The following is a 21,870-nucleotide window of genomic DNA, read 5'->3' as shown; positions in this document are numbered from 1 at the left end:
ACTCAACATGATCTTTATTGTATCTATCTACATCTATCTACATCGACTTTAAACTCCAAGACATGATACGTGACATACTTCATTCATCCTTGCGCAATCTAATACGCATGCTATGTATTGATTATTTCCCATATATATATGGTCAGATTCCATATCAATATAGACTGTATATGGTAAATGATTGAAGTACACTACATACCTACCCACCTATCATGTATACCAAGATAGTACTATCAATCAAACAACCATCCAGCAGCATCTCTTAACAAAACCAAAATTGCACATAGCCAGATTGGAATGAGTTAGGTTCCACCCACCCACCCAACCAGCCCATAGCCAGGCACGTAAGGTACCCATGTAAAGAAAAAAAAAACCCCCAATCAACCAAACGCAAACCCATACCTCCCAGGATCCAGCGACGGCGGCGCAAGCAGGCTCGAAACCGGCGATATCTGTATCTGGCTCTCAGGCAGAAGACCCGAAAAGATAGTAGCGGCGATCGAGCATAGGTTGGGTATGTTGCTCATTAGTCCCGATGCGAGGTGCATGCTGGTTGTTCTCGTTCTGGCGTGGGTGGGAGATAGTATTTGCTGTTGTGGTTATTGGTTAGTGGGAAGATGCTGTTTTTTTCTACGGGTCTCTTCTTTGGTGTTGTTTTTCTTATGCTTTAGATAGATGGGGGGGGGGTCGAACATACCTGTCTCCATGTGTCGAGCTCGGGGGCGATGCCAGTGCAAGGGGAACCCTCAGCCAGGGTCCCATTTGCCGCGTTCAAAATTGTACAGAGAACACGCTTTTCCAGTCCGCAGCATAGATCTAACAAAGCCTGTACATCGAGAATCCCATCACGCTGCAATTCTCTCAAAAACGCCACGAGCTCACCAATACGTTCAGCGCAGGAACGCGCCTGGGGATCCTCAGGCTTGTCAAGTACAACAGTGACGAGAGTGATGCATGCGGCTATGGGATAGAGTAGAATATGCCTGGTTGACGATTAGCGAGGAGGATGGGCGGCTTGTGGCTATACGTACCAGAGATATCCGGGTTGTTCCTGGCGAGATAGGCATTGCAGGAGGTGGATTGTCTCCGAGGCTGCGGATATCCGAGTGGTTCTTGCAGAGTTGACCTGCTGTATGGTACTGCTATTAAGACCTTGGGGATCGAGGTGCGCGGCAAAGGAGTGGAGCTCGCAGAGTGTGTTATAGTACGCGAGGTGCAGCTGGATGATAGGCTCTCTGGCTATTGTTGTTGTTGTTGTTGGGGAGGACCGGTCGAGATGATCGGCTCGGAGATATACTGGGAGGCTTGCTTTCCAGGCCATCAGTTGGTGGTCAAGCTCAGCTGCGATGCTCAAGAGCTGGTGAACACTTTTTTCCCTGGCAGAGGTGGAAAAGAGCCGTTTCTCAGCGGTGGAATCAATCATCGCTAGTTGAACCTGGAACTGGATGAGAGTGGACGCCGGCATGTCCATTCCCAAGCCGAGGCTACCTGTCGACGATCCAGGCCCCACGAGATCCAGACGATGGAGGCTGATAGCTTCCTGATCAAAGTTGGAAGGCATTCCTGTTCGCAAAGAGATGTCCTTGTCGAGAAGATAGGAGACCCAGAAGGCCCTCCGGCCCCGGTTCGCTGCAGCAGGATCAAGCCCAGAGTAATACGTCGTCCGATGCAATCCAAGTGTTAAAGATAGGCGCGCGGCCGCACAGACCAGGGCCGATGTGGTTCGCAGATCGCTTGAGCCCTGCACGTATACAGCCATAGCGAGCAGCGCTTCTACAGCTAGTATGTCCGCACCGCGTAAGGTAATAGCGGAGTACATGCTGAACGCATTCTTGAAGAAAGCCCATGATATCTTCATCATGGCATGTTCCGAGCCTTTTGCGGTGCGGAGCTGGATCGCGACAGCTACGGCTGTGTTGAGCATAGCCCAGCGCTGGGGGTGGTCTCCTCGGGGAGCAGTCGGGTGTGCATAGTGTTCGTCCAGAAGAGTCAGCAACAGAGGGATGTCGAAGAAGGGCACCTGATAATTGAGTTCAGCGAGAGCCACCTCAAACAGAGACTGGAGGTGGGACTTGGGAGGAAGTTGGACGAAGATGGGGCTGGTGAAAGCGCCGTGGTTCGCCTCTGACCTGAGCTTTTCGGTCGTTGGTTGCGCTGGGAGGACCGTGAAGAATTTATCTCTCAGCGCTGTCTGCGTTTGCCCATGGTCACCTGCGCGACACGAGGGCTCACTTGCTCCAGACTCTGACGCATCCAGTCTATCTGATAAAGCAGACTGGGCGCTGTTCTGGTCTGTTCCCACTTTGGAAGTTTCATTGCTGGCGGACCCCACCGAAACACTCATCGAATGCCGTAAAGAAGTCTCCAGTTCACTGACCCGAGACTCCAGCTTCTCTAGATGTGGTTTCCTGGAGTAGGGATTAGCCGATGACACCATCCATATCCAACTGATCTACCGACGCTTTCCCCCGGCCTCGACGTCTGACCCCGTGGTAAGTACAAGCCAACTGGCGCTGTGTGCACGAAGTACATCGTGGCATGCCGCCGTCGCAGCGTTTTTTGTTTCGCTGACACTGTACGCATGCCTAGTATAGAGTGTTGGAATAGTCCGCTGGGTTGGCGGGCATGGATATCATACATTGGATGTTCTTGGGCGCTTGTCCTTGGGTGGTGAACCCACCTCTTCCGAGCCCTCCATATTTGACAAAGCGGTTTAAAACAGACAGCAGAAAGCCCGGGTCGTAAATTAGCTCTCCAGCCGAAGTAGACACGCAGATACAATCATCTCGATCGATACAGACCGACTTCCCCAACTCTGGGCGTCGGAAGCAAATTGGATCCGACTGACAAATTCCCCATGCGGGATTTCCTCGAAGGTGGAGACCAAACAACACCCGATCAGCCTATGCGGCCAATCAACTTGATCTAAAGTGATGATCGATATCATCATCCTTGGATCTGGGGGCTGTCATTGCTAAGCATCTACGACAGATGGATGTCTGTTGCCTGTCGCAATGGGGGGCCCTTCACTCCGATGCCCACGGCTCGAGATGTATAAATACTCCCATAGACCCTCGCTTGTTCTGCGAGAACCAACAATCAAAAAACCTCAAATAATCTCCTACCATCTCCAACCATGGCCATCATCGCTGTCGCCGGTGGAACCGGCAACCTGGGACGCGCTATTGTCGAGGCATTGAGAGACACGACGAGCCACTCCGTCCATGTCTTGACAAGAAAGGTAGACATCGCCATCGCGACCGTATTCATCCAATCCTCAATGCTAAGTGTAAATAATCTAGCCCGACGACGATCTAGCAAAAGAGCTAGGCGTCCCACTGCTTCTCGCGGACTACGCCAACGTCGCATCCCTTACCACCCTGCTGGAAAGCAACAAGATCGACACCATCGTGTCTACGGTATCCGTGCTCGACGACACCGCCAGCAACGCCCAGCTGAACCTCATCGAAGCTGCCGAGAAATCATCGAGCACAAAGCGATTCATCCCGAGCGAGTTCGGCATGCGTTACACCCAAGAGTACAAGCATCCTCTTCCTGCACTGCACTCCCCCCCCCCCCATCTATCACACGCTAATCAACACCAAACAGACATGCAAGGGACCTCCCATTCGTCGCAGGCAAACTAGCCGCAGTGCAAAAGCTGCAGTCCTCCACAAGCCTCGAATACAGCCTCCTCTCGAACGGGATCTTCACAGATTACTACGGGATGCCCAAAGTCAAAAGCTACCTCCAGCCATTTGTTCTGGCAGTCGATATAGCGCACAACGCAGCTGCGATCCCAGGCTCGGGCGACGTGCCCGTCGTGTTCACGCATACCTTCGACGTAGCCCGGTTCATCGCTGCGTTCGTCAGCGCGCCGGACTGGCCCGAGCGGGGCACGATCATCGGCGACAAGAAGACCTGGAATGAACTTGTTGCCCTCGCGGAAGAAGCCAAAGGTTCGTTTCTATCGACTCATATTATCTCTCTGTTTATATACGTCTCTGGTTCGAGGTCAGTGCTAACGCGGATATTGTGCCTGTGCCGCAGGAGTCAAGTTCAACGTGACGCACGACAGCGAGGAGAAGTTGGAAAATTTCCAGGTCACAGAGCTTCCATCGCATCCGTCCATGTATGCATTCCTGCCCAAGGAACAGCTCCAGCGCATCCTTGCTACCTTCGGCCGCTGGTCGAATGCTGGCGACTTGGATCTGTCTGAGGACGAGTCGCTCAACCGCCGCTTCCCGGAGATCCGGCCGCGGAGCGTCCGCGATGTTCTAGAGGAGGGTTGGAAGGCTTGAGCGGTGCCATCTCTAGTGCTGGCAGAGGTTTTTCGACACAGTCCGCCTCTCTCCCTCTCTCTCTCTCTTTTACTCTCTGATTAGTACTATACTGCCTGTGGAAACAATCATGCGTCTTTCTTTCTATATCAAGCGGATGCAGACTGTTTGTTTACTTGAGTATGAGGTGAAGCACTGTAACAATGTAGCTACATCACATCAGTCTGATCTATTCTCTATATCCTGTTGTTATCCACTGTACTCCGTAATGACTACACTGTTCCATACTCATTCACATACCAATCAACCCACTTCAGCATATCCTGTATCAATCCTATCCATATCCATATCAACATGCATGTAGGGAGTATGATACTAAACGATATTTAACTATACTATATGTAAATATATAACTAGATATATTATAATATACCCCCAAACACCACCACCTACACCCCTAACAATCCCCAAGATGAAGAAAAGAAGAAAAGAAAAAATGAGTTGTATAAATGCATAATGCATAATGCACAACGCATAAATGCGCGATGCTGGGTATCCGTTAGTAGACACAAGCATCTACCCTGAAGAGAACAAAACAAGAACAACAAAACATAGACAACGACAGTGTCGACATAAGAGAGGTAAAAGATGGAAAGAATCTACGCGGTATCCTCCACACGCGTCGTCGGACTCGTTGCCATATCCATGGTCTCCCCGTTGGTACTACCTGAATCTTCCCGACTGAGGTCCGATAGTACGGGTCCAGCGACCAACGAGTCTTGGACGCCGTTGCTGGCTGGCGGCTTCGACTTTGGCTTCAGATCCCGCTCCGGCTCCCGGTCGCCATTGGAGGATGATGTTGACGGGTCGTTGCCGATTCGCATTGGACTGGCGTCGCTGTCGATGACGGTAGGTTGCTTGTCATCCACATACCCGCGCCATTTCCGCCAACCTTCGAAATCGATCAGTGCTTGCATGCAGCCCCATTCCGTCACCTTTTGCTGTAACCACTCGAACCGGACAGGCTGGATCAATATTAGTACATTTGCTGATGACCCCCTTCCAAAAAAACCTTCCGCACATCGTGGGAAGCGCATTACATACCTTAGTCAAAAAATCATTGCAACCCGCCGCCAACGCCTCGTGACGGTCACTCTGCAAACTGCTCGCCGTCAAGGCCACGATGATGACAGGACTCTTGAAGAGGGAGAGGTCATGGAGGTTGTCCTCCTTCTTGAGAGACAGGTAGGACCCCCCATCCAACTCCTGCGGGGACTTGGTGGTCGCACTGGCCGCGCTGGAGCGTCCCGACGCCGTCTTGGGGAATACTCCAATGCCATTCAAACGTTCGAGTCGGCGGATTTCCTTGGTGGCATCTAACCCGTTCATCACGGGTAGCTGGATGTCCATCAGGACGAGATGGAACCCCCCCTGGCGCCACTTGGTCACCGCCTCTTCTCCGTTAGCGGCACACTTCCACCGCACACTGAGCCGCTTCATAAAAGCTTCCAGCAACCGCTGGTTGATGATGTTGTCCTCCACGATCAGCACGTTGATGGGCGGCACGGTGCCCTCGATCAGCCCGCCAAACGCGCCGCCCACGGACTCCCGGTGAATGCTCTTCTTCGTCTTCGTCGGGGGACGAGGGCGGGGCGAGGATCCGCGAGTCGGGGGAGTCATGGTCTGGGTCTGCGGCGACTCCACCGCCGGCGGCGGACCCGGTGGGACCGGGACGGGCGGCGTGGATTGGGCCGGAACGGTACTGGTTGGGGTATCTAAATTGATGGTCAGGAGTGACTCTTGAGGGAAGAAAACAAAGGGGGGGGAGAGGGGGGGAGGAAAACCTTTCGCACTGGCGGGTTGGCCGATGATAGTAGGCGAGTTTGTCGCATGTCGCGTGAGCGGCGGTCGACGGCTGTGCCGATTGCCGCGGCTACCCGGGGACGGCAGGGGAGGCGGCATCCCTGTCGTGAGAATGGAGATGGAGGGGGCCGTGTGGGGGTTGACAGGGCCGGTGGCCGAGGACGGATGGGCGGGCGGCGTGGCGACATTGGGGTTGGCGGGCATGATGGGAAAGTACTCGCCATGGTCCCCCGGCTCGTGGTGATAGTAAACCGTGTGGCGCGGCGAGGGTTTGGGGGTGTTGCGCTGGAGGATGTCGATGACGAGGGCCTCCTCGACCATCTGGCCGCCGGGGTAGTAGTTGTCCAGGATGCTGGTGAGCGGCTCCTCGGGGCTCAGAATGCGCTCGGGGGTGATGCCATCGCGCGGGGTGATGCGGATGACGACGTCCGGGGCGTCAAAGGCCTTGCCCAGCGAATTGGCATACTTGAGGATGACTTGGTCCCGCAGCTCATCGACGACGGCGTCCGGGGCGAAGGGGACCAAGGTGGCCGAGCCCCCGGGGCGCTTGACCCAGACCTTGCGGGGCATCGTCGACTCCGGCGCCGCGACGGTGTCGAAACTGGCGCTCTCGGTACTGTCGGTGTCGAAAGCGATGCCGGGGCCCAGCAGGTTCGTGATCAGCTGCGGGTTGGGCAGCGCCAGGAGAGACTGTCGACGTACACCGAGGCTGGGGCGGGGCGAACGCGCGGCGACGGGGGGGATGCGAGATTGGGGGAGTCGGGGGGGAGACGACGCCGCGGCTTTTTTCTTCGGGGAGGTCCGCTGCTGGGCCGCAGGACCGATCGAGTCCGATGGTTTGCGGTGCGGGCGGGCCGGAGGATCGACAGAGGAGGACGGTGGTGGCGGCGGCGGGGGCGGGGTGACGGCGACCGACGGGGTCAGGCCCTTAACAGGGAGAGACTTGGGGCGTCGAGACGAGTCGTCCTCGGGTAGACGATCATTAAGGGGGTCGTGAAGGGAGGAGGAGCCTCCGTAGTAGCGGAGACGGCGGGGGTCGGAGGAGGAGGGCGAGGAGGGATGATCGGCCTCGACGGAACCAGGGGCGGTCTGGAGGGAGGCGGCGGAAGACGAGAGACCCGAGAGAAGTGAGGCGGAGTCAAGATCACGAGGGGAGGCGGACTGTGGTCGAGGACGTGAGGCGATGGAGGGAGGAGAGGGGGAGGAGGGGGAGGAGTGGAAGAGGAAGAAGTTGTTGGAGGAAGAAGACGGCGGATGATTGTGATGATGCGGATTCTTGGCGGTGTCGGCCTCGGGTGGCAGATGATCCTGAACGGCCGATCGCCGACGCCGCAACAACAGCCACTTGGCCTTCCATGCCGTCCAGTTCAGGGCCATGGTGGGATTATATTACGATAGACACTCCACAGGGGCATTAGGGTCGAAATGATCGAGAAAAAACCGAGAGAGAAGGAAAGAATTAAGTAAGAAGGAAAGCAAGAAAGAGGGTGCTCCACCGGGTACGATGGTGCGGATGATAGGAGATATAGTAGTTCTCCGCCCACAAATCCACTGACTCGATCATTGCGGAGACAAGGACGATGACATGACGCGCTAGGAAGGAAGGAGGGAGGGAGGGAGAGTCAAGAGGGGTGTAGAGAAAGGACGCAGAGAAGGAACAAGGGGAGGAAACAGCGGATGAACGAGCGGAGATAGAGACCCGGCAGGTGAGGAACGAAAAGATAGGAAGGGAGAGACAGATCAAAAGACAAAAAAAAGCCCGCACGAGAAAGAGAAAGACAGCACAGATAAAAAGGTTGAGGGGAAGAAGGAGTTAGTATGAATTCAGTTTAGTCTCGCATTGGTTCGCACGAGCTGCAGGATGATCAGATGCTCCTGAATCTATTTATATTCTCTTCTTCTGTCTATATCATGCGTTGAGGACCAGGCATGACCCAGATAGTGCAACCATTTATCGATTCTGCCCGATCAATACCTAGGTAGATTGATCGATCCATCTATCAATCGGTCGATCCATGACTTGTCTCGCAGCTGCATATCCAATCGGACAACGCCCTCCGCACGTGGCGTCCAACGGCTTCATCTCTCGCAACCTTTACAATGAAACGTTAGATCTCTCATACAGATAACTACACTGAATTTCAGATTCATTCCTCAACCCTCCAGACCATCTACTCCGACAGATCGACCGGGGCAAGGGCCCGCCGAGAAAAATAAAGGACAGTAATGCCACGAATCACGTACAGATCCATCCGAAAATAGAACACTCCACCGGTTCTATTCAATGACACACGGAGAAGTTTCGGACAATAGTCACACAAAAAAATAAAAAGAAATCAAACAGAGAGAAAAAGGAAAAGATAAAGAGAACAAAAAATAAGTTAAAAAAAAAACAACCAAATTAGTGCAAACATAGCCATCAAGACGTAACGTGATTTGCAAACCAGACTCGCGCCGAGTGAGATCTTACTCGAAGGGTATCAAGACATTTTTTTTCTCCCGCGACCATACCGCGACGACCGTAACAGGTCGGGACCAGATAAGAAATGCAATAAAACAAGGAGAAAATGGAAAAAGAAAAGGGTGCAAGACAGATACACATCACAGTAAGATCAAATAGTTCGACGGGGCAATTCCCGTGTCCCCTGTGGATTTCCGCGCCTGCCACCATCGCCCGCTGACATCCGACACCTCCAGGATCTCATGCTTGCTGAAGCTGATCTCGTTGGCGTCTTCGGGATTGGCGTCATACGAGTAGATGGCCTTGGCTCGGTACGGGTACTCGGTCGGTTGCGGCACCTCGCCCACCACGTCGGGCGTGCTGCCCGTGCCCAGGTTCGTCGTCGATGGGTTGCCGAACCGGGCTTGCGAGCTGCGGTTGTCGCCCGGGGCACCGCCCGGGTAGCCGGAGACGGGGGACGAGGTCTCGAATCCGTTCAGCTGGGCGGACGTGTACATCTGCGGTTGCGTGGAGGTAGTCTCGGGGCGGGTCGCGAATGCGGTCGACATCGGGCGGACTCCGCCGAACGGCGTGGGCGGCTGTTCCTTGTGCAGGGCGAACGAGTCGATGAACCCACGGTGCGAGGCCTGCGGAGTGGATCCGAAGTAGAAGATCCAGACGATGATGACCATGGACAGGAGAATAAAGCCGGCAGCGGCAGCTTGCGAGGGGCCGCTATTAGAGTAGACCAGCGAGTTCACCGCAACGGTCGTAAACACGAGCCCGGCGGCCAGATAACCGACAATCTGCATCCATTAGCATCACTACCCTCTGCCATCGTGGGATTGGGTGAATTGGATCACATACCGCCACGCCATAGACCTGACCGGTGTCGGTGCCAAAGACCACGACCAAGCCACCAATGCAGCAAAGCATGTAGGCGATGGCCCACCACGAGTAAGTTGGGTATTTGCCAATGGCGTCGGCAACGATGGATGGAATAAAGGCGATCATCCAGGCCAGCTAGGAAACAGTCAGCACCGGCCGAGCATCAAGAGGCGTTCTCAGACACGTACCATGGCGATGGCGGTGGTGACGAGAGCGAACGGGTCGCCCAGGATATTACTCGCTTGAAATCGGGCCATTTTGGCGGAGGAACTCAGGTACGGTGATGGTTTTTGGAAGGACGGAGCAGACGACGAGTACGCCACCATGGATGGGACAGCGAACAAATATATAGGCCGAGTTGATGTGCGGCGACGAGAGGACAGGACCCGTTCCTTGGTTGATGAATCCGGCTCTTTATCCACGGGCGAGTGGGAGTGTCGTCACGATGAAGCCGAGGGAAACCCACAGATCAGGGTGGGTGGACAAGGGATACGGATTGACGAGATGAAAAGGATCGAGCTACGGAGGGAGTCAGTGGAGGTGAACAGGCAGCAGGCCGGAGAGGCCCACGATGGTCTGATCGGTGAGGATGAAGGAACGGTACCGACAACAACGCGACGCACGTTCTGCAGGGATGAAAAAAACAACAAACTAGGGGGAAGGAGTAAGAAAAAAGAAGAAGAACAAGAAGAAGAAACAAGCAAGACAGGCAAACCGAAGGAAAGGAGAGGAAAAGGAAGAGAAAGAAAAGATAGAAGAAAAATAAAAAATAAAACAAGCGGATCGGCGACGTGGACGAGCGTCACGTACCTTGAGAGAGCGACAATGGGGGCGGAGTCGGATGACGAGGCTGAAGCCGAGCGGGCACGACGTCGAGAAACAGGCAGCGTGGGTGTAATAACCTTAAACAAACACGGTGCAATATGAAAGGAGGATCATATAAGGCGATAATCAATTTGAGACAGGGCGACAGGTCCTGGGAGATCCGAGGAGATGGCGTCGACAATAACAAAAAGAGGGCCCCCTTGCAGAGAGTAAACTTGGAAGAAAGGCACGGGGAAGAAGCAGAGGCAGCACCAGGCTGAGGAAGGAATGAAGGATATCAAAGGGGGAGGATGCGGGTGAGAATTGAGGATTGGAGAAGTAAAAATGAAGCAGAAAGAAAAGAGGATAAACGAGTGAACGAGTCGATGGACTTGAGACCGATCGCGAGTGGGTTGATGGAGAGAAAGAGAAGAAGAAAGAGAAGAAAGAAGAGAGAGAGAGAGAGAGCGAGAAAAGGAGAGGGGAATGAAGAGAGAAAGTTGGAGACTTGGCGGGTTTCACTTCCATTCCAATCCGTATGGCTCGTACGGTATGGTTACCGCTGCCAGGAACGGGGCCATGCAGGAGGGGGGGATTATTGGGGGGATGGGTCAGGAACGGTGGTTGTTATGATTTGATGGTATTGGTATGGTACTGTAGTCAATGTCGCTGAAATAAATAAATTGATCTAAATTAATCTCACATTATCATTAACTTCTTTGTTCATCATGAAGTCCATTTTTCCATTACAATATATCTTTTATTTATATACAATACTCGACCTATATGAGCCATCTACTTTTCTACTACTATATACAGAGTACATCTGCATATCACCCGTACATTTGTAAAATCAAGGTAGAATAATCAGAACAATACAACCGGATAATAATCAATAAGCCCACAGGATCTGTCGGACTCCGCTGGACGGAGACCAACACGCAACTTCGCCTTGGACAGGAGTGGGGCGGCCTGAGGCACGGGGCAGCCTCTAACCCGGCTCAGCAATTCCACTGTCGATACTCTTGTCCAAAGTGGCCAGACTGCCACCAGAACAACTAGGCTACGGTCAGACTGATAGGCCCCGTCTGTCTGTGCGCCTGTCCACTGTTGACCTACTGTCTGTGCCACCGTGCCACTGTGGCTGTACTCTCCTACTGAATCTGTGGGAGATGAACACATGGTTCTTAATTAAAATTTTCATATATATCAAATAATTAGATTTAATCAAGAAGAGAATATCATAATGACCGGGAATACCCGGATAACCATAATGATACACTCCGTCCCTTACTATAAAGATAATTATACACTACCGTCCCAATCCCTCCCCATGCATAACCCACAGACACAACTAGACATGGGTTAACCCTCTAGCCCTATAATGCTTGGTGAACTCTCCACCACTCAAGGCAAAATTCTGGACTAACCCGAGGTATCACACTATAACACTGCATTATATACACCCATGTATATACCTAGGCATATGTTCGCAAATTAAATGAACCAAGTACATGCAAGGGCCAGAACCCCGGAACCACTGGTTCCTAACCACTGTTAATTACAGAGTACCTAGTACTTCATACTCGGCTTACTCGGCAGTGGAATTAGAGGAATGTTCTCTGCAAGGTCCATGTTGATACTGCAGTTGTCATGAAACGAGTCTCATAGGTACATCGGTCAGATATCGGTCCTTCCCGGGATTTGCATTGATATACATCTACATGTACGGAGCACAAGAGGCGTGGTAAATATAGAAAATAAATAAACAAACAAACAAGCAAGCAAGCAAGCAAACAAGTCCAACGCCAGACGGACTATATACATTCAACACCAATATCCAAAAAAATATTAACAAAATAAAATAAAAACAACATAGCAAGAGGTATCATATGTAAACAAGCACCCACCATCCTCCCCTCCCCCATCTCTTCCCAAACAAGAGCCCCCAAAATCAACACGACCGGAAAAAAGAAAGAAAGCCAGACCAAGAAGATTCAGAGAAAAAGGTCTTAAAAAAAAAAGATTGGTTAAACCTCCCTCTCCCTCCTCCCCCTCAAAACCTCCACCCTCCTAACCTCCCTCTCCACACCCCCCAATCTCCCCTCCCACTCCGCCCAACACTCCCCGCTCCCAACAACCCCCACCTCATACCACCGCTGCAGCGCCCTCGCCGACCGCACCCTCAACTCCGCCACCTCACCCGCCTGGTCCTCCTGGATCTGCGCCAGCGCATCGAGCCGACTCTGCAGCGCGACCAGCGCAGCGGAGGCCTCCGCGTCCGGGACGGGCAGGTCGTTCAGGGACGATAGTCGCGAGGCGGTTTCGGGAAAGGCGGAGGCGTAGGCGAGGACGATTGAGGCGAGGTTTTGCGTGGTGAGTGTTTCGGGGGTGGTTCGGGGGGGTGTTGGGCGGATCAGGTCAGGGAAGGTGTCGTCTATTATTGTTCTTGATTAGTTTGTGTCTTTCTCTCTTATGGGGGTACTGATGTTGCTTTGTTGCTTCTGATAAAGGCGAGGATGAGGAGAGGACATACGTAATTGAATCATATCCCGCACAGCAGGAACCTCCCTACTAAGTTTACCAAGGTCCCGCTCGAGCTGCTGCAGTCTCCGCGAGACGGTCTCGTCCAGCGAGGCCGGTTTGGGCGGCGGCGTGGGAATGCCGGACCAGGTTGCGTCGCCGGTGAGGAGGTAGGTTAGGCGGTGGAGGCGGGCCTCGAGGAGTTCGAGCGTGGCGCCTGCGACGGCGTCGTCTTCGATTGTCATGGTGTGTGTTTATTATTGGAAATGAGGGGGTGGAAGTGAGAATTGTTGATGTTGTGGTGTAGGGGGTGTTGATGGTTTGGTCGGAGTCGGATAAGAGGTCCGGTGCAAACAGGACATACACGTACAATACACGGACCACTTGATAACGTTTGGTCCGTTCATTTCGTTCCTGATTCTACTAGGGATACATCAGGGGGATTGGAAGTGTAATTGAAGAGGATATTTTATTGATAATTAAACTAGTGATGTATCCTGAACCAGTTCATGTGTTCGGGCTCTCCCACGTCTGGCTATCCCCCATCTTGCTGTCTCCAGGATGACTCCCGCTTAACAAGGGCCGCCCTCGTTCCTGCATCTCCTGTCCCGACCGATCGTCCTCAAATGACTGCACCTGGTAGTCGAAGACGTTCACTTTTTGGATGTTTTCCGCAGTGGGCACCGCTGACGATGTGTGATGTTTTTCGTCTTCCCGATCATCAGTGGCCACCGCGGTCGACTCACCTGTGCCGACTGGCTGGTCTGAGAATTCGGCTGCAAACGCCCGATTGTCCGCATCGACAAATTGCTACAGATATTAGCTAGTTTCGAGGCCAACCGTGTGTAAAACTTACCTGAAGCTGGGGCGGAGCCGGCCCGCCTTTGAAGTTCACCGCATTGCTATTCGCATACACCAGCAGAACGTTCTTGGACTCTTCGCGTGCTGCTCGGAGCACCTCGATCTCCCGCACCTTGCGGGCGGTATATCCGATCACGTCGGCGCTCCTCGAGGCGCCGTGGCATCCCTGGCCCATCTCGGCTTGGCGGGCTTTGGCGTCTTCGGTGGAAAAGCTGATCCGCCACCACTGCCACTCGTGCGTCGGGTCGTCGGTGTCCGTCCGCGGCCGCAAGACGTAGGTGATGTGCGGTTCGGTACACACACCACGCAACGTGTACTTGTGGTGGGGTGGCTCGGACGAAGAGGATGTAGGCTCGGTGAGGGTCTTCGTATAGCCTCGGAGAGCCTCCAGGGCGCTCTGCTTTCTCGACTCGAGTTCTATCTGATCAGTATAGACCGCCGACTAGTAGAAATGTGGGGCCTACCTTTGAGTTTGTGTTCAACCTTCTCAGAGACGGATCGGAGGTCATTGGCCAGACGCTGGGCATCCGCTTGGGCGGCCTCGGGCGTCATCGGACTGGCCTGGCCGGCCATGCTCTTGGGGAGGAACATCGTCGCGGCCGCCGCAGCCTTCTCCAGCGTTTCCTTGGTCGTCATCCCTCGGTGCACGATGGAATTGGTGACCGACAGGCGGTGGGTCAGAGTCTCCAAGTTGAAGAGATCCTCCTTGACTTGGAGGTGCCGTGTGCGGAACTCCCGGGCAATCTCTCGGCAGCTGGACAGGTAGCGATCCGGGTAGAAGACCGCGGGGATCTTGACGGAGACGGGCTTGTCACTGTCCGAGCTCTCCAGCTTCATGGTGAGGACCTCGGCCACATGTTCCAGCCACGTGTCATCCAGCTCCTCCCCGGGTCGATCTTGCCACACTGTGCGGTCCAGGACGTCGTAGAGGGTCTGGTCGTGATCGGGTTCGGTATACGACTCCAGCCGCAGGAAGTCCTTCTCGTCAGGCGTGTCGTACATCGACAGGGGCCGCTTGTGAGCCGTAGATGAGAACACCGTCGCCAACTGGTTGCCCGGGTCGGCGCGAAGAGCGGCGGCTTGCCAGCTCTCCAGAAACTGGCTAGTGCTGGACTCGGGTTCGTAGATAGACATGCTCTTCAGACTGGCCAGCGCATCGACGCTCCCAAAGGCGCGCGTCGTCGAGTCCAGAAACGCGACCACTCGCTGCGTCTCGTAGATGATATCATCCCAGTCGGTGTCGCCATCGGGCGCATCCTGCAGGGACACGATCTTGGGGAGGCTGATCGGCTGTCCGTTCCACCATTGGGAATCATGACCGTAGTTGGAAAGCAGACGGTTGCGATACAAGAGAGCTTCTCGGGCGAGCGGGATTGAATGAAAGATGGTCAGGAGCCCACCCAGATGGAGGCCATCTTGAGATGGACGGAGAAATGCCGGCTCGTTCGCGGCGCGCTTGCGATCCGTGGGGTCGGGACTGATGATGATCTCCTGGGCGCTGGAATTGAAGAGGGTCATGGCCCATTCGCCTTCGTCGTAATGGTCGCGAGTCGCGCGGTTGAAGTTCTGATTGCTGGACATGACGCCCGTTTCCTGCTGCCCGAGGTTCTGGTTCAACGACATTGCGACCGCCTGCTGCAGTTCCCGTTCCTCCTGCTCCGCGAGGGTCATGCGTTTGTTTGGATCTGTTTGTGGATATTAATTGATTGCGCGTGAGGTCATGATTGGCTCAGTGTGACCTCACCAGGGGTATTCTGCGGGGTTGCCGGCTTCGGGGGTTGGTAATCGGACTGGGCTTGCTCGTTGAGGTTTACGGTGGACGGAGGGCGGGTTGGGGCGGTTGAGGGCGGGATGGGATCCGAGTGTTCGATCTGAAAGGCTGTAGAGAGGTCAACAACTGTGCTTTGATATCATGATGGGACCAACCTACACGGGACATCGGGGTGGTTTTGATAGGAGGGGCCCTGGCGGAATGGTCAGTCTCAATTCGGGACCCCGCATTCTCGAAAGTTACCTGTATCTGGGGCCCGGTGGGATCTTCAAAGTATGCATTGACGGCTCGCTGGGGATCACAGCCATGGGCCTAGAGATTATCAACGTCAGCGGCGTAACAGATCGAGTGAATGTGCAGCGGACTTTTAAGAAGTTGACGGCCTGTTGACGGGAGGTGCTGGTGAAGTTGACAAAGTCGGAGATGGCTTCCTCGGAGGGATCGGAAGCCATGTCGGGGGAGAGATAAGGTGACCCTAATTAGATCAACAAAGAGAGTGTAGAAAATGGGGTGAAAAGTGAGAGAAAGAGAGGGGGTAGAAAGAAGAAGATGGCAAGATGGAAGGAAGAGAGTTGGTGATGCCGCGGAGTAAGTCGAGGTCGAGCTCAGTTCCCCACCGCCAAGACTATTCGGTACATATCTTGATCTGGATCTGGATCTGGATCAACACTGGGACTCTCCATAATCCGGAGTCAATAATAGTGGGTATGTTGAGATGCTCATGTGTACATTAGAATAATTGATTGGTACAGCAATTCGTGGATCATTTTGTTCAAGTCTATAGTCAAACTATGCCCCACGGCATAGATCTTCCTCATACAAAGAGATCGATCACCATTAATGGTCATACACCAAAGAAGACCACCAATATTGTATCAATAGTAAAAACGTCTGAGAGACTAATCACATTAGGCAAACCTACCATGCACCGAGTCAGCACTCGAGTCAGTTCCATCGTCAAGAAGGATCCGTCTATACGCACAGCCACTGCCAAGTGACAGCATGAACCCTAACCGGATGGGGATCATCAATCCAACAGGATCCATCTATTCCAGATATAAGAGCCACCCCACTCGTCTCCAAAGTCCTCTTTGCGATCCAATATCTCCAACCTCAACCAAACATGGATCCACCCCCATACACCTCACGCGACGAGAATGAGACCCTCCCCGCAGCAATCCTCACCCTCTCCGGCACATCCATAACCGCCGAAACAGACGGGCAAGAAGAACAGCATAAACCCGCCTACCAACTAAGCAGAGACATCCTCACCCCAACCCCAAACAATCAAAGCTCAAGTTCAAACTCAAGCTCCTCAGTATCCTTCAACCGAATAGACCCCATCTCCCACCACATCGCGAAAGATCAAAAAGACTCACCAGAAACCGCCCCCAAAACACACATCTTCTACCTCGCGCACCCGCCCTGCTCACCTATCAAGACCAAAGCCCACCAACCAGCCTACTACGCGACCTGTCTCCCCACTGTAAAACCAGTGGGAAACATCCAACTCACACCGGCTAAAGCGCCCCTCCATCTCCCGCAGAAACCAGAGTTCAAGGCCCTGCTCAGCTCAGGCCGGACCTACGCCGATCAGCCCCTCTTCAACGAGGACCCAGCACAGAGGGAGGTTCTCTTCCACGCGAAACCCAAGTTGAAGGGTCTCCGCGCGCAGTATCGCTGGGTGGGACGCGATGGGGCGGTCCTTGCGCTGGAGGAGAGCAGCAGCGGCGCAGGCGGAAGGGGAGAGAAGCGGAGGCTGCACGTTCTTGTTCCTTTGAGTCGGGCGTTGAGGGATGCGCTGGCTGCGACGTGGATGCTGCGGATCTGGTATGAGAAGATGGAGAGCTCTGAGGCGAGGAGAGAGGGTATGTTCTTTTTCGCTCCTTTCTTGTCGTGTTCTTTGGCTTCAAGACCTACCTCTGGTGGTGGTCCCTCGGTTGGATTGATTAAATCACTAACTGACCTACACAGCGCTGGAAAATATGATACCCCCAGAAGCATATCTGAATTCAGTCGCGGACACGAAACTAGGAAAGAGAGCAGGCGCATTGGGTGGATTCGCAGCGGGCGGAGGTGCTTAACTTGTGTTTTTGATACTTCTGTTTCCACACATATCCTACATATAGATGATAGACAGCAATACCTGCCAATAACCTACCTCCAATACAGCCATAGTAAACCATGTATACACACCAACTGCATGCAACAGATTATCAAAGCATCAAGCATCCACTAATATAATAAACAGCGCACGTGGCGCGGCAACCGCCATCAATTAGGGCTAGCATAGCATAGCATATCCTCGCCTTCATTTGCCACCAAAGCGACTACCAAAAATAACCTACCCAATATATAATTGATGTAATAATGTAGTACAACCAGTCATCACCAGCAAATAGAACCCCAGAATCCAATCGACAGCCACGACCACTACCCACAGCTTACACAAGAAAGATGCGTAGGTATGCAACGTCTAACCATCCTTCAGCGCGAGTAGGCAGGTAGGTAACACATCCACACCCACAATTAGTTACTCAGAGTAACACAATCTACATCATGGCCCTGTCAACAATTACTATCTACCTACCTGCTCACCCACCTACTTGTCCTACAAGATCGACCCACTGAGTAGGTATGTAGTAGGTAACTAGCAGGTTGTAACCACCTCGGCATCACCGAACAACCCCACACACCACCACAACTACCACCACCTCTGTCCACCATGCAACCACAAGATACAGATACCGATACCAGCACAGCGGATAATAAAACACACCGCAATGTCAGAGCCGGGTTCGGCATAATCACCTCGGCATAATATGTATCCACACTGCTTTGCAGTGCGGTGCGGTACTTGTCGTTACACGGTTTCAGGTAGGTCGGTTGTGGGTAGGCAGCCTCTTACTTACCATGTGCCGGGTCACTTGCTGGAAGGAAGCGGGATGGCGTGGTTGTTGTTAAGTGCGATGGTGGAAGGATCATGGGGAAGGGATGTATGCGAGTGTGGTGAGTTTAGAACTGGTTCTGACGAGACCTCATAAGTAATTATGTATTTACTGTGCTGAAGACTTGTGGTAGGTAGATAGACATGAATACGCCTCTAGGTCTATTGAATTGCACGGGTCGACCTCTGTGGACATTGATAGTAAAGTAGGTGACTAAGGAAGTGAACACGAATACCAGAAGAATAAATGCAAGAGATATTGATACTTCACAAAAAGAATATAACAGCAGAGCCAGACAGACAACCAGAGGACATAGAGAGATCTGGGGTATCCGAACTGGCTTCTCCATCCTCTCTACCTTTATTTACTCTTGTCTCATTACCAAACTTGATTATTGAAAGCAAAGAAAGTCAAGGCGGATCAATCACCTCAATTTGAATCTGGATATCAAAGTACCAATATCAACCCTCAACACAAAAAGACAATCTGGAACGCCGGGTTCCTGCGTCTGAACCTCGCCAGCTTTGGTTCGCGACGATTGTCAGAGAAAGAAAAGAAAACCCCCAGAAGAAAACAAGCGGAAAAGAAGATGACCAAAAGAAAGAAAGATATAAGGGGACAGAGCCATGCTGTTCAAGAATGTGAAAGTGAAGTGACTCAAAAAACCATAGAAGTCCCCAGAAAGCAACGGTATAGACAAAGAAGGCGGCAAGTTCGCCGTGGGAAATCGAAATCATCAAAGATGATCAGCGGAGATCGACACAGATCGGAAACGACCGACGATCATCAACAACAATCATATCACCACATCGCACATCAACACTCAACAAACATCAAAGTCATAAAACAATTCATAATATCAGCATCAACAGAAAGCAAGGAAGGAAGAAAGAAAAAAAAAAAAATCATCTATAACCCCCTCGGAGTATTCGCATTAGCACCAATCCTCCCCCCACCAGGCCCATCATCGCCATCCCCAAACCGTCTCCAAGGCTGCGTCTGCCGCAGGTCATTCTGCGACGACACAGACGTCGACGAGCTCCTGCTGAGCGAAGCCGGAGAGGTAGGCGTCGACGACTCGGGGGTGGATGTCTGGAACGCCCCTCCCACGGTTCGGACGGCAGCGGCGGCTGCTCCGGCGGGGTTGCAATGCGCGCAGATGAAGATGTTGAAACCGCGTCCGCTGCAGCTGTTACAGATGGCTCCTCTGTTGTCTATCATCAGTATGGGTTTCTCCTATGGGAAAGGGAAAGGCTGCAGAGATGGATATATACCTCGGTGCGTTCCCTGCGCAGTGGCGGCATGTGAGGACTGTTCGGCCGCCGATGCAGGATGTGTGGCCGGGGTCGAGTTGGATGGTTGCCATGGAGCAGGACATGCTTGTGGTTTGGTTGGTGAAGAGACAAAGGTCCTTCAGTGTTGTATATGCGAAAGATGAGGAACTGAACGAAGAACAAAGAGGTCAATGTTTATGAGACACCGTACGTCAGAACTTGACTCCTGGTCCGGTCAGGATGGTTGATGAGAGACATTCCGTTCCTTATCAATCTTTTGCCCGTTACGAGGCAACAATAAGAAAGACGATGTAATTATGGATAGTGAATAAGCGACAGGGAAAGAGAAAAAGAAAAGCATCGGAAAAAGACAAGGAAGATCAGAAATGAATATCACAATGATAAAAGTGAAAATAAAAAAGGCAACCAGGTAGGTCCCTGCTCGGTGCAGAATTGTCAATACTGTGGATGGAGAAAAAATAAGATAAATTAAAATAAATCAATCTGTACGAGCTGATTGTACGAGTACGCTTCGAGACTTGACTTGACTCCACTTTGAATCCCTATCCACGAGACACCGAATCATTGTTCACACTTCTACATCGGATTCAGCGGAGGCAATAACAAGACAGCAACGCAACGCTTACAGTACTGGGCGATGTCGGGGGCAATCACCCCTCCCCGCCCTCATTAATCAATTTTTTCAAGGAGCCGCACCAATGACAAGTGCGTCAGGCGTGGGCGTGCATAGTGACTGGAATAGTTGAGAAGCCTATTTGCCTCAACATGCATCAGGGGTTGAGGCCGGTAAGCCATGTCATACTGGCCGCGGGCCAAGGCTAGCTGTCAGCAGCACCGTATCCCGCCCGATACGGGCGTACAGGCCAACTTAACACACCCCCTCTCCCCCGTGAGGGAAGAAAGCCTGTCGGTCCATGAGACCGCATCCAACTGCGGACGCTCCACTGAACATTGTCAATCAGACCGAGGTGTCCAGCTGCGCAGCCTCCTGGGAAGGCGTATGAACAGGATTTCCAAATTGTGATCATAGTCCTCGGTGACAGGGCACCCAGGGAGCATGGGACCGACATGGTAGCATGAGGGAGAAAAGACTGGGGGGCGGAAAATAAAATCTAACCACCGCATGGCCGCCACTGCGAGTTGTGCGACTCGAGACACGAACAATCGGCGAGATCATCAAGAGATGTATACAGCTTTGACCGCCCAACCTGGAGCCATATCGTTCCTAGACTTCAGTAGAGTCCCGGGCCACGGATACGCACAGCTCGGAATGTGAGCGTGGCGTCATTCCAACGAGCGTAGAGGTCCAGGCATAAGTACCACACCACCGGCACTTCTAGATGGGTTCTAGGCGAGCTGGCCGAGGAATCAATCAGTGTGAGCCTCTTTTCGCGGTTTGAACCGAAAGCAACCAGGTTCATATTCCTTCCATTCCTTTTTTCCCTTCCCTTTTTCCATCCTTTCATCTCCTTTTCCCTTTTTCTTTTTCCTACTTTTCTTTTCTTTTTTGAAGACCCGAAGGTATCGCACGACCCATGCGCTGCGACACCGTCGATTAACCGGCAGACTGACCGAGTTTCGCAAAAGCAAGTAACGGCATGATTTCGGACATGACTACCAGACTGGCTCATAGTACCCATCAATCCTTCCCTCGGGATTCCTCAAGCCCGTATAGAATACGACGGTGGCCGTCTTGCTTTGTGTTGATGATCCTGTCATAGTGAAAGATCAACGCTACTGCAGCTGCAACGGCCGTGACCGCACGGAGCGATTCCTATCCGGTACGGAATAGACAGTGGCGTCAAAAAGTCAAAAAAGAAAAAGGTCAAAAAGAAACTGGAGGAGATGCCAGTATGATCAGGCGTTCGAGACGGCATAGCATACTGGCTGCCCGAGCTAAAATCAAAGCTGAAGACGAACAATGGCATCAAGGCTGAAAAAAAATTTCGAAAATCCTGATCCCATGCTCAGTAGCTGCCGACTCGCATAGATGATACTTTTTTTTTCTCCTCTCATGTTTTCTTGTTTTCCCTTTTTTTGTATGGATTTCCATGTGAATGCCTCATCTGCAGGCATCCGCACTAGCTGTCATCGCAACAGCAGCATGGTGATGACTCCACACCCACTAAAAAAAAAAAAAAAAGAGAGACCCAAATATCGGCTGCAGAGCGAAGCCGCTAGCACGACAGGAGAGAAT

General features: G+C 52.6%; 10 protein-coding genes across 10 annotated transcripts; 2 read left to right on the top strand and 8 right to left on the bottom strand.

The window, feature by feature from the left end:
* Positions 1-337: 337 nt before the first annotated feature.
* On the bottom strand, positions 338-2,755 carry BDW47DRAFT_109848 (uncharacterized protein). Its single transcript, XM_024813568.1, has 5 exons — positions 2,639-2,755; positions 2,461-2,585; positions 1,032-2,408; positions 698-983; positions 338-590 (listed from the first exon to the last, which is right to left on the bottom strand). Exons 1-5 carry the CDS (start codon positions 2,696-2,698, stop codon positions 381-383), a joined length of 2,058 nt encoding a protein of 685 aa, XP_024669810.1. The 5' UTR covers positions 2,699-2,755; the 3' UTR covers positions 338-380.
* Positions 2,756-3,008: 253 nt separating this feature from the next.
* Positions 3,009-4,445, top strand: BDW47DRAFT_109846 (NAD(P)-binding protein). The gene is made up of 4 exons (XM_024813567.1): positions 3,009-3,241; positions 3,303-3,538; positions 3,610-3,959; positions 4,051-4,445. The coding sequence occupies exons 1-4, from the start codon at positions 3,137-3,139 to the stop codon at positions 4,299-4,301; spliced, it is 942 nt and encodes a 313-aa protein (XP_024669809.1). The 5' UTR covers positions 3,009-3,136; the 3' UTR covers positions 4,302-4,445.
* Positions 4,446-4,641: 196 nt separating this feature from the next.
* BDW47DRAFT_109845 (uncharacterized protein) lies at positions 4,642-7,983 on the bottom strand. Its single transcript, XM_024813566.1, has 3 exons — positions 6,125-7,983; positions 5,385-6,055; positions 4,642-5,305 (listed from the first exon to the last, which is right to left on the bottom strand). The coding sequence occupies exons 1-3, from the start codon at positions 7,518-7,520 to the stop codon at positions 4,940-4,942; spliced, it is 2,433 nt and encodes an 810-aa protein (XP_024669808.1). The 5' UTR covers positions 7,521-7,983; the 3' UTR covers positions 4,642-4,939.
* A 158-nt stretch (positions 7,984-8,141) lies between these two features.
* Positions 8,142-10,304, bottom strand: sho1 (osmosensor SHO1). Its single transcript, XM_024813565.1, has 3 exons — positions 9,660-10,304; positions 9,451-9,606; positions 8,142-9,389 (listed from the first exon to the last, which is right to left on the bottom strand). Exons 1-3 carry the CDS (start codon positions 9,795-9,797, stop codon positions 8,745-8,747), a joined length of 939 nt encoding a protein of 312 aa, XP_024669807.1. The 5' UTR covers positions 9,798-10,304; the 3' UTR covers positions 8,142-8,744.
* Positions 10,305-12,305: 2,001 nt separating this feature from the next.
* Positions 12,306-13,043, bottom strand: BDW47DRAFT_127838 (putative nuclear distribution protein RO10; the record flags this gene model as incomplete). The annotated part of the gene is made up of 2 exons (XM_024816773.1): positions 12,306-12,712; positions 12,812-13,043. The coding sequence occupies 2 exons, from the start codon at positions 13,041-13,043 to the stop codon at positions 12,306-12,308; spliced, it is 639 nt and encodes a 212-aa protein (XP_024669806.1).
* Positions 13,044-13,305: 262 nt separating this feature from the next.
* Positions 13,306-15,957, bottom strand: BDW47DRAFT_133284 (uncharacterized protein; the record flags this gene model as incomplete). Its single annotated transcript, XM_024817801.1, has 7 exons — positions 15,796-15,957; positions 15,674-15,742; positions 15,590-15,623; positions 15,404-15,538; positions 14,124-15,344; positions 13,655-14,076; positions 13,306-13,608 (listed from the first exon to the last, which is right to left on the bottom strand). Exons 1-7 carry the CDS (start codon positions 15,880-15,882, stop codon positions 13,306-13,308), a joined length of 2,271 nt encoding a protein of 756 aa, XP_024669805.1. The 5' UTR covers positions 15,883-15,957.
* Positions 15,958-16,546: 589 nt separating this feature from the next.
* On the top strand, positions 16,547-17,514 carry BDW47DRAFT_133282 (uncharacterized protein; the record flags this gene model as incomplete). The annotated part of the gene is made up of 2 exons (XM_024817800.1): positions 16,547-17,298; positions 17,405-17,514. Exons 1-2 carry the CDS (start codon positions 16,554-16,556, stop codon positions 17,512-17,514), a joined length of 855 nt encoding a protein of 284 aa, XP_024669804.1. The 5' UTR covers positions 16,547-16,553.
* Positions 17,515-17,946: 432 nt separating this feature from the next.
* Positions 17,947-18,433, bottom strand: BDW47DRAFT_109835 (uncharacterized protein). The gene has a single exon (XM_024813564.1). The coding sequence runs from the start codon at positions 18,233-18,235 to the stop codon at positions 18,017-18,019; it is 219 nt and encodes a 72-aa protein (XP_024669803.1). The 5' UTR covers positions 18,236-18,433; the 3' UTR covers positions 17,947-18,016.
* Positions 18,434-18,796: 363 nt separating this feature from the next.
* On the bottom strand, positions 18,797-19,298 carry BDW47DRAFT_109834 (uncharacterized protein). The gene has a single exon (XM_024813563.1). It carries the CDS (start codon positions 19,113-19,115, stop codon positions 18,840-18,842), a length of 276 nt encoding a protein of 91 aa, XP_024669802.1. The 5' UTR covers positions 19,116-19,298; the 3' UTR covers positions 18,797-18,839.
* On the bottom strand, positions 19,279-20,065 carry BDW47DRAFT_109833 (uncharacterized protein). Its single transcript, XM_024813562.1, has 2 exons — positions 19,653-20,065; positions 19,279-19,585 (listed from the first exon to the last, which is right to left on the bottom strand). Exons 1-2 carry the CDS (start codon positions 19,754-19,756, stop codon positions 19,288-19,290), a joined length of 402 nt encoding a protein of 133 aa, XP_024669801.1. The 5' UTR covers positions 19,757-20,065; the 3' UTR covers positions 19,279-19,287.
* Positions 20,066-21,870: the final 1,805 nt, after the last annotated feature.

This window comes from Aspergillus candidus (genome assembly GCF_002847045.1).
Source record: "Aspergillus candidus strain CBS 102.13 unplaced genomic scaffold BDW47scaffold_42, whole genome shotgun sequence".
Taxonomy (NCBI): Eukaryota; Fungi; Ascomycota; class Eurotiomycetes; order Eurotiales; family Aspergillaceae; genus Aspergillus; species Aspergillus candidus.
This window is presented reverse-complemented; position numbering and strand designations above follow the sequence as displayed.

Coding starts and splice junctions, on each gene's coding strand:
- BDW47DRAFT_109848 (XM_024813568.1), bottom strand. CDS start 2,698: ATGGAGGGCTCGGAAGAGGTGGGTTCACCACCCAAGGACAAGCGCCCA. Junction 2,586..2,638: donor AGCGCCCAAGAACATCCAAT/GTATGATATCCA, acceptor ACTCTATACTAG/GCATGCGTACAGTGTCAGCG. Junction 591..697: donor AGCTCGACACATGGAGACAG/GTATGTTCGACC, acceptor TAACCACAACAG/CAAATACTATCTCCCACCCA.
- BDW47DRAFT_109846 (XM_024813567.1), top strand. CDS start 3,137: ATGGCCATCATCGCTGTCGCCGGTGGAACCGGCAACCTGGGACGCGCT. Junction 3,539..3,609: donor GGCATGCGTTACACCCAAGA/GTACAAGCATCC, acceptor AACACCAAACAG/ACATGCAAGGGACCTCCCAT. Junction 3,960..4,050: donor CCTCGCGGAAGAAGCCAAAG/GTTCGTTTCTAT, acceptor CCTGTGCCGCAG/GAGTCAAGTTCAACGTGACG.
- BDW47DRAFT_109845 (XM_024813566.1), bottom strand. CDS start 7,520: ATGGCCCTGAACTGGACGGCATGGAAGGCCAAGTGGCTGTTGTTGCGG. Junction 6,056..6,124: donor CCAACCCGCCAGTGCGAAAG/GTTTTCCTCCCC, acceptor CCATCAATTTAG/ATACCCCAACCAGTACCGTT. Junction 5,306..5,384: donor GCAATGATTTTTTGACTAAG/GTATGTAATGCG, acceptor ATATTGATCCAG/CCTGTCCGGTTCGAGTGGTT.
- sho1 (XM_024813565.1), bottom strand. CDS start 9,797: ATGGTGGCGTACTCGTCGTCTGCTCCGTCCTTCCAAAAACCATCACCG. Junction 9,607..9,659: donor TCACCACCGCCATCGCCATG/GTACGTGTCTGA, acceptor ACTGTTTCCTAG/CTGGCCTGGATGATCGCCTT. Junction 9,390..9,450: donor GTCAGGTCTATGGCGTGGCG/GTATGTGATCCA, acceptor TAATGGATGCAG/ATTGTCGGTTATCTGGCCGC.
- BDW47DRAFT_109835 (XM_024813564.1), bottom strand. CDS start 18,235: ATGCCGAACCCGGCTCTGACATTGCGGTGTGTTTTATTATCCGCTGTG.
- BDW47DRAFT_109834 (XM_024813563.1), bottom strand. CDS start 19,115: ATGATTTCGATTTCCCACGGCGAACTTGCCGCCTTCTTTGTCTATACC.
- BDW47DRAFT_109833 (XM_024813562.1), bottom strand. CDS start 19,756: ATGTCCTGCTCCATGGCAACCATCCAACTCGACCCCGGCCACACATCC. Junction 19,586..19,652: donor TGCGCAGGGAACGCACCGAG/GTATATATCCAT, acceptor GATAGACAACAG/AGGAGCCATCTGTAACAGCT.